General features: G+C 42.4%; 1 protein-coding gene across 1 annotated transcript; it reads right to left on the reverse strand.

The window, feature by feature from the left end:
- Positions 1-1,396: 1,396 nt before the first annotated feature.
- Positions 1,397-11,035, reverse strand: klhl43 (kelch-like family member 43). The gene is made up of 7 exons (XM_072674871.1): positions 10,980-11,035; positions 6,293-6,454; positions 5,708-6,180; positions 5,097-5,443; positions 3,466-3,765; positions 2,795-2,970; positions 1,397-2,526 (listed from the first exon to the last, which is right to left on the reverse strand). The coding sequence occupies exons 3-7, from the start codon at positions 6,120-6,122 to the stop codon at positions 1,782-1,784; spliced, it is 1,983 nt and encodes a 660-aa protein (XP_072530972.1). The 5' UTR covers positions 6,123-6,180; positions 6,293-6,454; positions 10,980-11,035; the 3' UTR covers positions 1,397-1,781.
- Between the last annotated feature and the right edge of the window lie 1,719 nt (positions 11,036-12,754).

Below are 12,754 nucleotides of genomic sequence, written 5' to 3' on the forward strand. Positions count from 1 at the left end.
TTGGCGGTATTTCTGTGTAGAAACTTTAGGAGCTGTGTCTGATCTGCTCCTACCAGCGCAACACACCCAAACACACCACTACCATGTCTCACTGCAGTGCTGAGAATGTCCCGTCACCTAGGTAATTCCTGCTCTGTGGGTTCCTGACCATTGAAGAACAGGGTGAAAGGAGGCTAACAAAGTATGCAGAGGAACAGATAGACAATAATTCTCTGGAATTATAGAACTACAGAGTGATCCCATGTGGAAAGTGGAGCTGATATAATGGTCCGAGCTCATTCCAAACCAGGGGTGGTCATAATATTCTGATGTGACTGTATTACACATATGAGCCACACTTTTGCAACTTTAAGATTGACAGCTGCATTGTAATGTGTGCTCTCTTGACTTGTATGCAGGAGTGAGCTTTGGTCTGTACTTTGTTATAGTGAGAACCACAAATTCTACCTTATCAGTCAGTGGAAGGATGTTATTGATGATCATTAATACAATAATGTATTAGGTGTGTATAGATGAAACAACACACTGCTTAGATCAAGTTGGCTTTATTCAGTGAAATCCTAGAGACCTGATGTCCTTTGCATCATGTGCCTTTTGTAACACCTACATGTCTCTCCATTCAACCCCTGCATTTACAATGTCTTACTATCAGCTGGTGACCATTTACTTTACAAAGGGACTATCACATTGAAAATAGCAAATCATCTTATTAGTGACAGTATTTTGGCTCACTTTTCAGATTTCACACTCGGTCTGGAACAACTTTCTCTCTCTAGGATGTTCTCTGGCTCTCTTATGAAGACTTCGTATGGACAAAAAGGTTCCAATTGAGCAAAGGCATGGAGTCGGCAGAGGGTGACACACCACATGGACACAGGTGAGGAGGCAGGGAAGCTGGGAAGATCATCTGTCATGATGCCTTTGTCCAAACAGTGGAGGTGAGTGTGATTTTGGATGGCAATAAACCGAGGAGTGTTTTTTTTTTAACATAGTGGCTGTGAAGCTACATACTTATTAGAAGATCAGAAGATCAGATTTATTAGAAGGTCTAAAGCAATGATGGCTCACATGTTCTACCTAATGTGGTAGAGAAGATCATGGTTCAACTTGTGTGTTTGGTGGTGGAAAATTCCTCCTCCAACTCTAAATATCAATGCCTTTGGTGTCGTACGTATATAAATCTCAGTTTTGTCATTTTTAGTCATTGAGCTGATCTACTTTGGTGAATATCCCTTGATGATTACATAGCACACAATAAATATATATAGTGTAATAAATATGATAATATAAGTGTATGAACTATGATATTATTCTATCGCACCCTTTGTGTATGTGCGATTTTCAAGGTGATATTTTGCAAAGAATTGAGTGGCTCAATTTTTAAAACTCATTCATTCTAACAGTCAGGTGTACACCCATTCAAGCACACATAGACACATAGGCACATAAGCACAGGCATATTCTGGCTCTCACTCTCTGACACCTCCCATACACTCACTCGAAAGCATGCACAGCATGGGGCGCATCCCTGACAATTTTCACATTGTTAATAATTGGGCCCTGTAACACTAAACTCCCTTTATACCCTGATGTGTAAGGATGTCCTAGCACTAAAGGAGCTAAAACCTGTTCTGCCCCACCATCTACTTCTCTTTCTTAGTTAACCCTCTCTTCTGACTAGTAGCTGTCTACTCCGCCTATGGTTATCTCTTTCTCTCTCATCTCCTCTCTACTAATCAAACTCTTCCTCATTCTCTTCCTCTCCTCCCTTCCTTCCTCTGTCATGCAGTTATGCTGCTTTGCTCCTCGTGGCTAGGGGTGTTACGATGCCTGCGTGAAGCGTGGCGTGGGGGCAGAGCCAGGGCACAACAGGACACGCCCACTGTAGGCTCAGGCAGGTCTTCGGCAGCGGCCCAGGTGTCAGTGCCTGGGTCGTAGCGTTGGACTGCTGCCTTGTAGCGCTTTTCAGCTTCGTTCCAGCCTCCCAACAGGTACAGGTGGTTGCCCAGCGGGGACAGGCCAGCAGTGCTCACTCCCAGGGGCAGGGAGGCGGCCCTGCTCCACTGACCGCTTTCTGGGCTGAACACTTCAGTGGTCAGCACATCTACACGCTCTCCACCTGGGCCCAGCTGGCTGCCGCCCACTACATAGACTTTACCTCCAAGGGTGGTCGAGCAGTGCCAGCCACGGGGCGTCTCCAGCTGTGCCTGTTCGGTCCAGCTGTCGCTCTCCAAGCTGTAGCGGGCCACAGAGCGAGAGTAGGCGCAGTTAATGTAGCCACCAGACACCAGGACGTCGCCTGAAGGTAGCACTGCACCAGCGTGGCAGCAGCGCGGCATCTCCATGGGAGCTCGAAGCTGCCAGCTGTTGGATGCTGGAAGGTAGCTCTCGATGGTGGCCAGCAGTCCATCGGTGTTACGACCACCGATGGCATACAAGCGACCTCCTGTAGCCACCAGACTGAAGTGAGTGCGGCGCTGGCGCATGCTGCTCAGGTGCAGCCAGGTATTGAAGCGGGGGTCATATCTGCAGGAATGAGGTGAGTAAGGATATGAGGAAATCACAGGTTATGTCAACTCCAACTGCTCACTCTTATGATATAATAACAACTTAACCATTACACAGTGTATGGACAAAAGTTTTGGGACACTTGCTTATTCACTGGTCAAGGGTTTGTTTGGAACTTTGTTGACATCTTAACCATTTAAGAAATCATATAAATGAATAGATCAACTCCTGTGTAGACTGGTTAATCTGTTTTTAGGATTACTGTCCTATGTAATGTAAAGTATACCTGCAGAGGGTGCTGACTGCATGTTTGGCCTGGTTCCGGGCATCGTTTTGATCCTCTCCTCCTGCCACATACAGGAATCCATCCATCACAGCAACACACTGGTTGAAGCTCTTAGCAGGAAGCTGAGAAAGGTGGCGCCATGTGGCAGCTCCATCACGGGGGTCTCTCCACAGCACCTGCAGACAGGGTCATAAAACAAAAGATGTAAAACATGGACTTCTGTTATATTAAACTTTTAGTAAATTCTCAGCATGTGGGCCCCTGTGGGCCTGTATGGTTAGCCCAACTGCAAACCAGTGTTGTCCATGGGTTACATATTGATCCCACATATGGATGCTCACCAGGGACCCACCAGAGTCTGTGATGAGACCAGGAGAGGTTAAACATGAGCGCCATCTGGGTTATACCCTGCACACAGGGCTTAGATGGGACCCATGTGACATTAGGGTGAGCTGTAACGATGGGGCCCATGTGGGAAGCTCAACTGGGTCCAGTAATAACACACGTACAAACCCACTCAAAGCCAATACCCTCTTGGAACCCACCTAGTCCATGTTCCACCTGTGTGAGCCCCACAAGAGCATGTTGGCTGGGCTAACATTGTGTACATTATTTATTTCAGTGAATTTCTCTTTTAAAACAGAAGTAACATTCACTCTTTAAAAAATTACCTCTCGGCTCAGGGCACGTTCAGTGAGGGAGGGGCGCCCTCCAATGGTTAGCAGGGTGGTCTGGCTGCTCCGGACCTTGGTGCGGCGGGACTGCAGAGTGTTCTGTTGGTATGGTAGCAAATGGTAGTTCATGGCATCCACCAGTAGGCGGTGACACTGAGGGTCCAGCATCATGCGAGCAGCAGGCTGGATCTCACTGACCAGCTCGCTGGCTGGGATGGTCTCAAAGCGCACATGGGACAGCAGCTCAGAAGCGTGAGGTGCTCTGTTTGGGTCAAAGTCCAGCCACTTCATGGCCACCTGGATCCCAGGAAAGGGTAAACATAGACTTGCCTTAGATGATTTTATATATAGTTTCTTCTGTACATAGCATTCCCTCTCTCGCGCGCTCTCTCTATCTCTCTGCACCTGTTCTATTTCTATATACAGTTCCTAAGTATTTATATTCACTCTGATATATTTTACTTTTGGGTCATATACAGAAATAGGGCCTCCTCAGGGTCTGTGAATTCCCCCCTCTCTCTGTCTCTTCTTATATTCCCCCTGCCTTCTCTGCTAGTGTTACATACTGTACACACTACAGTTTAAAAGTTTGCAACCATCCATCCATCCATCCATCCAACCATGTCCTATTAATCCTTTTTTTTTTAGTTATTTTTATTTAATAACACAAGAAACATCTAGAATATTGTGTGTTAGCTATTATACATCTTCAGAGCCCTAAAGCTGTATGTTGCTCAAGTGCCCAACAGTGGCAGCTTAGTGGACCCAGGTATCGACTGCCACAAAATATGATTGTGTTTTAAAAAATAAAATAATAATAATAATAATAATAATAATAATGTTAGAATCACAATAACACCAAAATTTATTGTAGTATCTTTTAGAAGTAACATAGTATGCACAATTTATTGCACAACCCCACTTCCCACTACAGTCTCAGTCTATATCTTATTTATTTACACTTTCTAGTCTGCACTCTGTGTCTTGTCTGCACTGTCTGCATTGTGTTGTACTGGCTGTATGCACTTGTTTAGTTTCACTGTGTACTCTATATAGTTAAAATGACAATAAAGCCATTTGACTTGAGTATTGGGAACAACAATTAAGTTATGTCAAAGTTATTAAATGGTAAATAATATACTCTTATATACTATAATATACTAGTCCACTTCTTTCAAACTAAGGCCAAGGCTGACCCCATGATCTATCCCCACTAGCTTAAGGTTTGATCATCACTATTGAAATACAAGGTTTTCTAGATGTTTTATTTTTGTTATAATGTATAGCTTTTCCAGCTATTTTACGATCTTCTACAGGTTCTTCATCATTTTGGACACGTCTAACATTTCTTATATTCTAATATTTGAAGAATTTTATTCAATAAATTCCAAAGTCTGTTTTCACTAATAAAGAAAAAAATGACAAAAATATTTCAGCTTTCTTTTGCATATTAGCTTTGATTTTAGTTGTTTTTATTCAATAATTAATTGATATGTGTTTCACAGGTCAGGATATCATTCATATTGTTCTAAAATTAAATGTAAAATGGAAGTTAAAAGAAATTGTATTGTAAGAATTAAGTGGGGCAGCAGAAAGTCTGGCTTTGCAGTGAGAACAGGTGATCTGACCTGGAAGGTGGTGACCTCAGATGGCAGGACAAGGTTGTCATCCTGCAGGAAAGCAGTGATCTGCTCCAGTGTGAGCTGAGTGAACTGAGGTGTTTCTGAGAATTGGGCGAAGTTCTCCAGCACAAACCGGCGAGCAGCGTCCCGCACCGGGTCCAGGCCAAAAGCTGTGCCGATGTTCCAAACATACACGCAGGTGTGCACGTTCAGCTCCGCCATCAGGAAGTCCATGCACATCTGCAGGAGGTGGGGGATCTGCAAGATGCTGGCCGCAGAAACCGTGCAGCCAATAGTGTACAGGGACATGTGCACACGGCCCAGATAGGCAAAAGTGATCACATTGGCTAGGCCTGAGGGATAATAGAGAAGAAATTGTGGAACGTTATTAAGACTGAGGTCTTCACTGAACCCACAACACCAGATAGATTTATACTATTATGCATATTTCAGGTAGATCCAGTTGTTCGTGCCTGACAACACGTATCTGGAACTTGCACCCAGGTAAGCCCGCTTGAGGAATTTAAAGCAACATGAAGGATACTGAAGGTTGCACAGAGTGAGTAAGGCTAAGCATGAAACATCACCCAAATGCTAATTAGTAATATAGGGATTACCTAGGGGTGACAGTGTAGGCAGCTCTAGGCGCTTGAGGCCTGGGTCCTTGGCCAGGACTTCACGCAGGTACTGGCTGACGGAGGACATGACCAGCTTGTGGACATCAAAGGCCTTGGTCTTGCAAGCCAGCTCCAGGTCAGTGAGGAAGCGCTCCTGCCTCATGCGGCTCAGCTCCTCCAGAAGAGCCGATCCGTGTAGGGGCCGAGTCATTTCACCCCCCAGGCCGAAGCCCCTTTCTCCAGGACGGATCACCGGGGGTGGCAGAGGAATCCCGTTGAGCCGGTTTAGCTGTTCAACATTCAGGGGTAGTTCTAGTTTCTTAACTCCTGGCTCTGGCCCCACCACATCGTTGTTCACCTGCACTTGCTCTGGGGTTGCCTTCTTAGGGCGAGGTGATTTCTTCTTGGGAGCCATGATGACACTTCAGCTGGTTTTAGTGGTTATCTATATGAATTTTTCTTAACAGTGAACCCTAAATCACAGGACAGTATTTTGGAAAAGGTCAACTGATGTTCTCTTGGGCCTACAGACTAGATTTATCGAATGTTATGTTTCTTTTTAAGGGCTTTCATGAACATACTCACTTCCTGGCACTTTCCTCCTCAATTGAGTACTGACTGACTGACTGACAGACAAAAGAGACAGATAAACACGTCAAAAGATTACTGACTCATTGAGTCACTGAGGCTTTGAAGATGGAAGAACTGACAGGTGGTCAGTGGGTGGTCAGTTTCAGCACACAGCACCTGAAAAGATACAAAATAATGGCAGTGTTACAGTAATTCTGTGTGAGAATCACGCATAAACGTGTACTTGACTTATCTCCCATTCTTAACCAAACCAGACCGCGTGTCTTTGGAGGTGTTACTCGGGTAACTCGGTCAGTGAGTAGTCGTGCTAGGCTAAATCCCTAGCCAGCCCACTTTTACCATCTCTACTTTCCAATGTTAAGTCTTTCAAGCCAGATAGTCCCAAACTGGACTATGTAAGTCTACAGCTAACCACACATCAGAAGGGAAACTCAAAAGTGCCACGCAAGTAAGCCAAACCTGTGGAAGCAAGCGGGTGCTAGGTGGGTGCTAAGCTAAAAGACAGTGTTAGCCAGGACTCTCTGGAGCCGATAAACGTAAACCTATTGGCACCATGCCTAATGCCAGGCATGGGCCAGAGGGGCATAACAACCCCATCACTGAGCGATGGAACTGTGTTCTCTGGAATGATAGTGCTCCAAGCAATACTTTTGGGATGAGATGATGAGTTAATGAAGAGGTAGGGGTGGTGATCATCTAACATACTGATCATGACCTCACTAATGTTCTTGTCACTGAATGCAATCAAATCAACATAACACAACTACAACATAACCAGGATAATGCCATTAATTTAGGAAGAAACAAAGAATGAGTAGGTGTCCCAATATATTTGTCAATATAGTGTACATGCGGGTGTAGTTAAAAAGAACCTGATTTTAAGAGCGTCTTCACACATGCTTTTTATTTGCAAAAATAGGCCTAGATCTTGAAAGAACAATTCATTGAAAGATTATATTGAGAACCAAAACTGGATCCTCAAGGGCATTGAGTGTGTGTTTGCTTCTATACTGTTCTAGAATAGTCAGTAGTAAACACTAACAACATAAACTTTAAAGATCCAAGGGTAAACTTGCAGGCCATTAAAACTAAAGTGCATACATGGTGAAAAAAAAAACTTTAGCTAAACAAGATCATCTAATATCCTCATATTGCGTTTCCCACTTTTCCACAGACCAAAACACTGTTTGTGTACACCTAGCCTCCCACACACAGACGTACTTGGAGGATGAGACACAGGTGCAATCAAGTCACCATCTAAAAATATTCTACAGCCACAGGAGAGCATTGCTGGGTCCGCACTGCTTAAATTACCCTCCCTCTGCCATCTGCCCCTGCTACGCTCCCCTGTGAATCCCCACTCTTCATCACATCGTCTTCCTCTCTTAATCTCCACACAAAGCTTTATCACTGCTCTCACATTCAGGTGCGCACAGGCTTGTGTTGTTGTGGAAACCCATCTGATGTACAAATACAGATAGATATTGTGTTCTGTTCCCATGGCTACTGGTGGGATTCGTTAACAAAGTGCACATTAAATGGCAAGAGGAGGGTGTGTTTTTAGGTGCTAAATGTAGCCTAAGAATCTTAAAGGCACATTAAAAAGCATTACATTAAAAATTTGCACAGCCAGAGGGATGCACAAGTAGACTACTGCAGACCTAATCATCCAACATCATTACCTAACCTCATTTATGCTCATGTGGCTGAATTCAATCAAAGCCTCCCAGCAATGTTTTAACTAAAATGTTAATGTTTTAATTTAGTGTAAAAAGTAGATATTTATCTTCCTATTAATGCCATTGGTTTTAGAGGAAACACTGTATGACAAAGCTGTGCACATACTGTGTTAAGTTATGAAGATTATTAATAAATTAACCCTAGTCTGTGCATTGAACTGTATAGTGTGCTAACACACTTAACACAGGATTTAATACAATCCAGTGCTGATCATATTGTATCTTTGTCTCCAGAATTGACGTGATACATGTGGATGCAGCACATGGTTTAATGTTATCTGCTTTATAAAACACACAATACCCTCTCAGTTGAAATGTGTCAAGCGTTGTGTATATATCTATATACATATATATTGCTTGGTTTCTATGTTACAGTATGATTTCTGTCTGTATCTGCCTTTACTTCTACATCTGAGTTAGCTTTGTAGGTTTCTGTGAGCATTAAAGCAGATGGAAGCACAGATGCCTCCTCTAGGATGTGTTTTTATAGAGAGACTGGTGTCACTGAGAATACTATTTGCCAGCATTCAGCCCTGGCTCAGTTATTTTCGGAGCACAGCTGGGAGGATATATATAAGGGTGACCAAACCGGCATGATACACTATATGTCCGAATGTTTGTGGACACCCCTTCTAATTAATGCATTTAGCTACCTTAAAATTGCACCTATTGCTGACACAGATATGCAAATGCACACACACAGCTTGTCTAGTCCCTGTAGAGAAGTATTGCCAATAGAATAGGACTCTCTGGAGAGGATAAACAGTGAACCTATTGGAACCATACCAAATGTCAGGCGTGGTCTAGAGGGGTATAAAGCCCCCAGCACTGAGCTATGGAGCATCCAAGACTTTTGGGATGAGGTGGGGTGGTGATCATCCAACATCGTGACCTCACTAACGCTCTTGTCGCTAAATTCAATCAAATCATCACAGCAATGCTCCTGCATAATCTAATAGAAAGCCTTCCCTGGAGAGTAGACGGTTAGTTTGACAAAAACAGGATACACTCTTTTACCCTTGATTTTTAGAAAAAAACAAAACAAAACATGAATGGTGTCCCAACACTTTTGTCCATGTAGTGCATATTTGTTTTGTAATGGCTGATTTTGAAGTGCAGAATGAATTGAACACTATAGTTTACATAGCTGTTCATTCTATCTTTGCTAGATATTTCGGTCTTTTGTCATCTGTCTTTCACTTTTGGCATCACAAAAAGCAATGCATTTACATAGGCCTACATCCAGAGTGGTTATTAAACAAGGCACAAAAAAGGCAGCCAATCAGAGCAGCGCCCATTTACATACAGTCATGTCATATTTAAACATAAATAATCTTTCTTTATGTCTCTTCTACATTGATATAGTGATTAATAAAAATACCGTTTTTTGTGAGGAAAAAGTTAGAAAACTCCCACATTTATTACTGCTTAAAATGCCTAAAATTAGAACGAGGTTCAGCACATCAACTGCAGATGATTAGAACATGGTTAGAGGTTCTGGAGGAGTCTCAGTCATTTAGTTTGGGATCACTATGGCCAGATCCACAGAAATCTCTGAGGCCTTCAGAAAGAAGGTTGTAGATGCAGTTGAGTCTGGGAAGGGATTCAAAAAGATCTCATAACAATTAGAAAATAGCCACTCCACTGTCCACTAAATCATTTACAATCAGAAACAATCCTAAAATGTCATTATGGGACCGATATGAAGCTCTTTTAACAGTTGATGTCATATAGCATCTACCATCAGAAAGTATATATATACTGAATAACTAACAGACTAACACATGACATTAGATTAAATATACACATTTTATTATTTATTTTATTTTTACTAGGTTTATAATCACTGGCAGCATTTATAATCTTTTGACAGTGTTGTATCATCTCATATAGCACCCATAACACTGCTCTGGAATATGTGTGGTGCATGAAAGATGCAAAAAAAACAATGGCATGATGGAAAGACTTTTGCAGTTTATACTCCTAACAATTATACTCACAGCGTAACACAGCATTATGATCATAATTGTCACATAAATAAGTACAAGCATGAAAAGCACGGCAGAAATGCGATGAGTGGTAAACACCACAGCATGGAGGCTTTACTAGTTTAATGAAGGCTGAGCTCAACATATATAATGAAAATCTAGACGTAAAGTTGGGCCCATGAAAGGTGATAGGTTTGAGTCCCTGCCAGGTCTGGTAGTGGTATCACTACCCATGAGATATATAAGTAAGGGGTATGTGGGAGTCGAGCAAAGATTGATTGATACGAGAGGGAGGAGCAAAGTGAAGATTTGAGAGTGGAAACAGGAACGGTAAGGAGAGCGTGAGGGCAGGGCCAGGTGAAAAGTGTTTGTAGGCAGGTTCAGTGACTGTTAGCAGCTGTCATGTTTGTCAATGGTCAAAGCTAAAGTTAAGCACGTGGTGTGTGTCTGTGTGTGTGTGACCCACCTGCCTCAGCCACAGCATTCCTGCCACTATCTTTGCCTGTTATTTATAGAGACTCAGAAACATGCTGGAGGGCTGGAGCTGGAGGAGGGGCAAGCTCCCTTTCAGTGTTTTCGGTCCACGTCATATGCACTTAATTTTAGCCACTGGAGGTGATTTTGAACCGATTAATGTATGAGTATGTTTGAACAATAAGCCATGCTGATCCAAAGTCTTCATAATATGCAGCTGCTATGACCTAGACTACAAAATGTGAGAGCAGCTAATAAGCACATTTGCAATGCGTGTTTATAAGTTAAATTACACTTAAATGTTATTTTCTATATTTTCCAACGCTGGACTTCTGCATTACAGCACTACTCTCAATCCCTGCTCCCAAGCAGGACTGATTTCTTAATTTCTATTAATAATTGCAATGTTTTGAAACATTACCTGTCCTTGTGAACACAAACAGACATGCAAAAATAAATGCAGAGGTGAAAAAGCTTTACCTTAGTTTCCTGCTCTCTTTACCATTCTATTCTCCTCTGTTCTCTCTTTCAGCTTTCTTTCACTTCTTAACAAAATCCCTTTCTGTTTCCTTCCTCTTCCGTGTTACTCTACCCTTCTGTCCTCTGTCTGTCTGTCAGAGCACTGTCGGTTTCAGAGTTTGAAGCAGGCATGGTCCAGCCAAAGCCCTGTAACACTACCCCCACAAAGGCCTCTGCCCCACCTGCACCTCCATCTCCTTATACAGCCAGACAGCCCTCCCCAGCAAACATAGTCCATATCCAGCCTGCACCCCTGCCCCAAACCTGAAATGGAAAGGAGGCGGGCAACACTGTCTTTACAGGCATGCCAACATGCTGCACTCATGTATTTTTACTAGAGACTGAGCATGAGAATCCTTACAGGATGCTGAATGCACTCACAGCTGTGATTATTCGTCCTTGTATCTATAGTTAAACTCCAGCCATTATTTATGAAGCTGTTGGGGTAAACAAGTTGTGTAGCATCAATTATCAACTTCATAAGCAATCAGTACAAAGAAAACTTTGTAAATTTGTCAGACGCTCTCCATTAACATGTGACATATGATCGATTATGCCAGTGAACTGTGCACATGAGATAGATTCAATATCTCTGGTCCCATTATAATAACTGGGGCTAGATGATAGAGGAATAACTACAAAATATCATAAAACATTGTAATATTTGTGGACATTTTCACAAAACTTACCATATACATACCATGTTTTTTTATTATCTGAGGTTTGGTAAGTTGGAACAGACAATGTTCCAGCAGAATTACATTTAAAAAAGGCTATGAAAACCTTTTCTTTATTTAACATCTCATATAAAAAGCCAATTATGCTCTTTTTTATGTCACATGTACTTGTATTAAAGCACCATGGCTGCGTCTCATTACTAATACCTGTATCCCATATATAAAAGCATTGCAAGTGTCTTGTTAATAAGACGTGAATAGAAGAACATTAGCCAGTGGTAATGGTGGCTGGTGAATAGTGGCTGTTTTGCTGCTTGCTCAGCTCTGTGGTCAAACACAGTAGTTCCAATTAGTCCCAATTAAAAACAATAATCCCAAAAACCTGCTGTTCATCATGTGTACAAAACATTGAATGGAAACTGCTCTAGGGAACTGAAAATATGGAAAGTAAATTTGTAATCTTGTCAGTCTGTTTAAACTTGTCACTTTAATTCTTCAATGAACAGCGCATTAGCCACTGAGCCACTCATAGCCCAACAGAAACCTTTTAAAGGTGATTACTGACTTAAAGGTTTTTGACACACATCTCTATTTTAAACACGGTTCTTTAAATGCCTGATTAAAACAGCATTATGTGGTTGTCAGTGTGTATATCAGTCAGACAACCCCATCCATACACACTCTCTGGAGATCTCTGAAGATAAAGCATAATAGCATAATACCAGTGTGAGGGTAGGGATCCATTTTGACCACAGCTTATGTACCAACTAATGATATCTGACATCTCAGAAAGGTGTATTGTGGTGTATTGGGCAGCTGTGGCCTAATGGTAAGACAAGCAGGTTTGATCCCCTGGACAGGCATGGCTGAGGCGCTCTTGAGCAAGGCACATAACCCCCAGTCACTAAGGTGACTAAATTCTGTTGCACTGCTGTGCCATGTGCGTTGTCCGAAACTGTGTCTTATTCACAATCCCATGCGAAAAACCAGCTCACTATATAGAGCACTATTATAGGAAACAGAATTTGACATGGTAGTGAATGATTTCAGACGCTGTTA

This window comes from Salminus brasiliensis, chromosome 3 (assembly GCF_030463535.1).
Source record: "Salminus brasiliensis chromosome 3, fSalBra1.hap2, whole genome shotgun sequence".
In the NCBI taxonomy this organism is placed as follows: domain Eukaryota; kingdom Metazoa; phylum Chordata; class Actinopteri; order Characiformes; family Bryconidae; genus Salminus; species Salminus brasiliensis.

Coding starts and splice junctions, on each gene's coding strand:
- klhl43 (XM_072674871.1), bottom strand. CDS start 6,122: ATGGCTCCCAAGAAGAAATCACCTCGCCCTAAGAAGGCAACCCCAGAG. Junction 2,971..3,465: donor AACGTGCCCTGAGCCGAGAG/GTAATTTTTTAA, acceptor CCCTGTCTGCAG/GTGCTGTGGAGAGACCCCCG. Junction 2,527..2,794: donor GCAGTCAGCACCCTCTGCAG/GTATACTTTACA, acceptor TCATTCCTGCAG/ATATGACCCCCGCTTCAATA.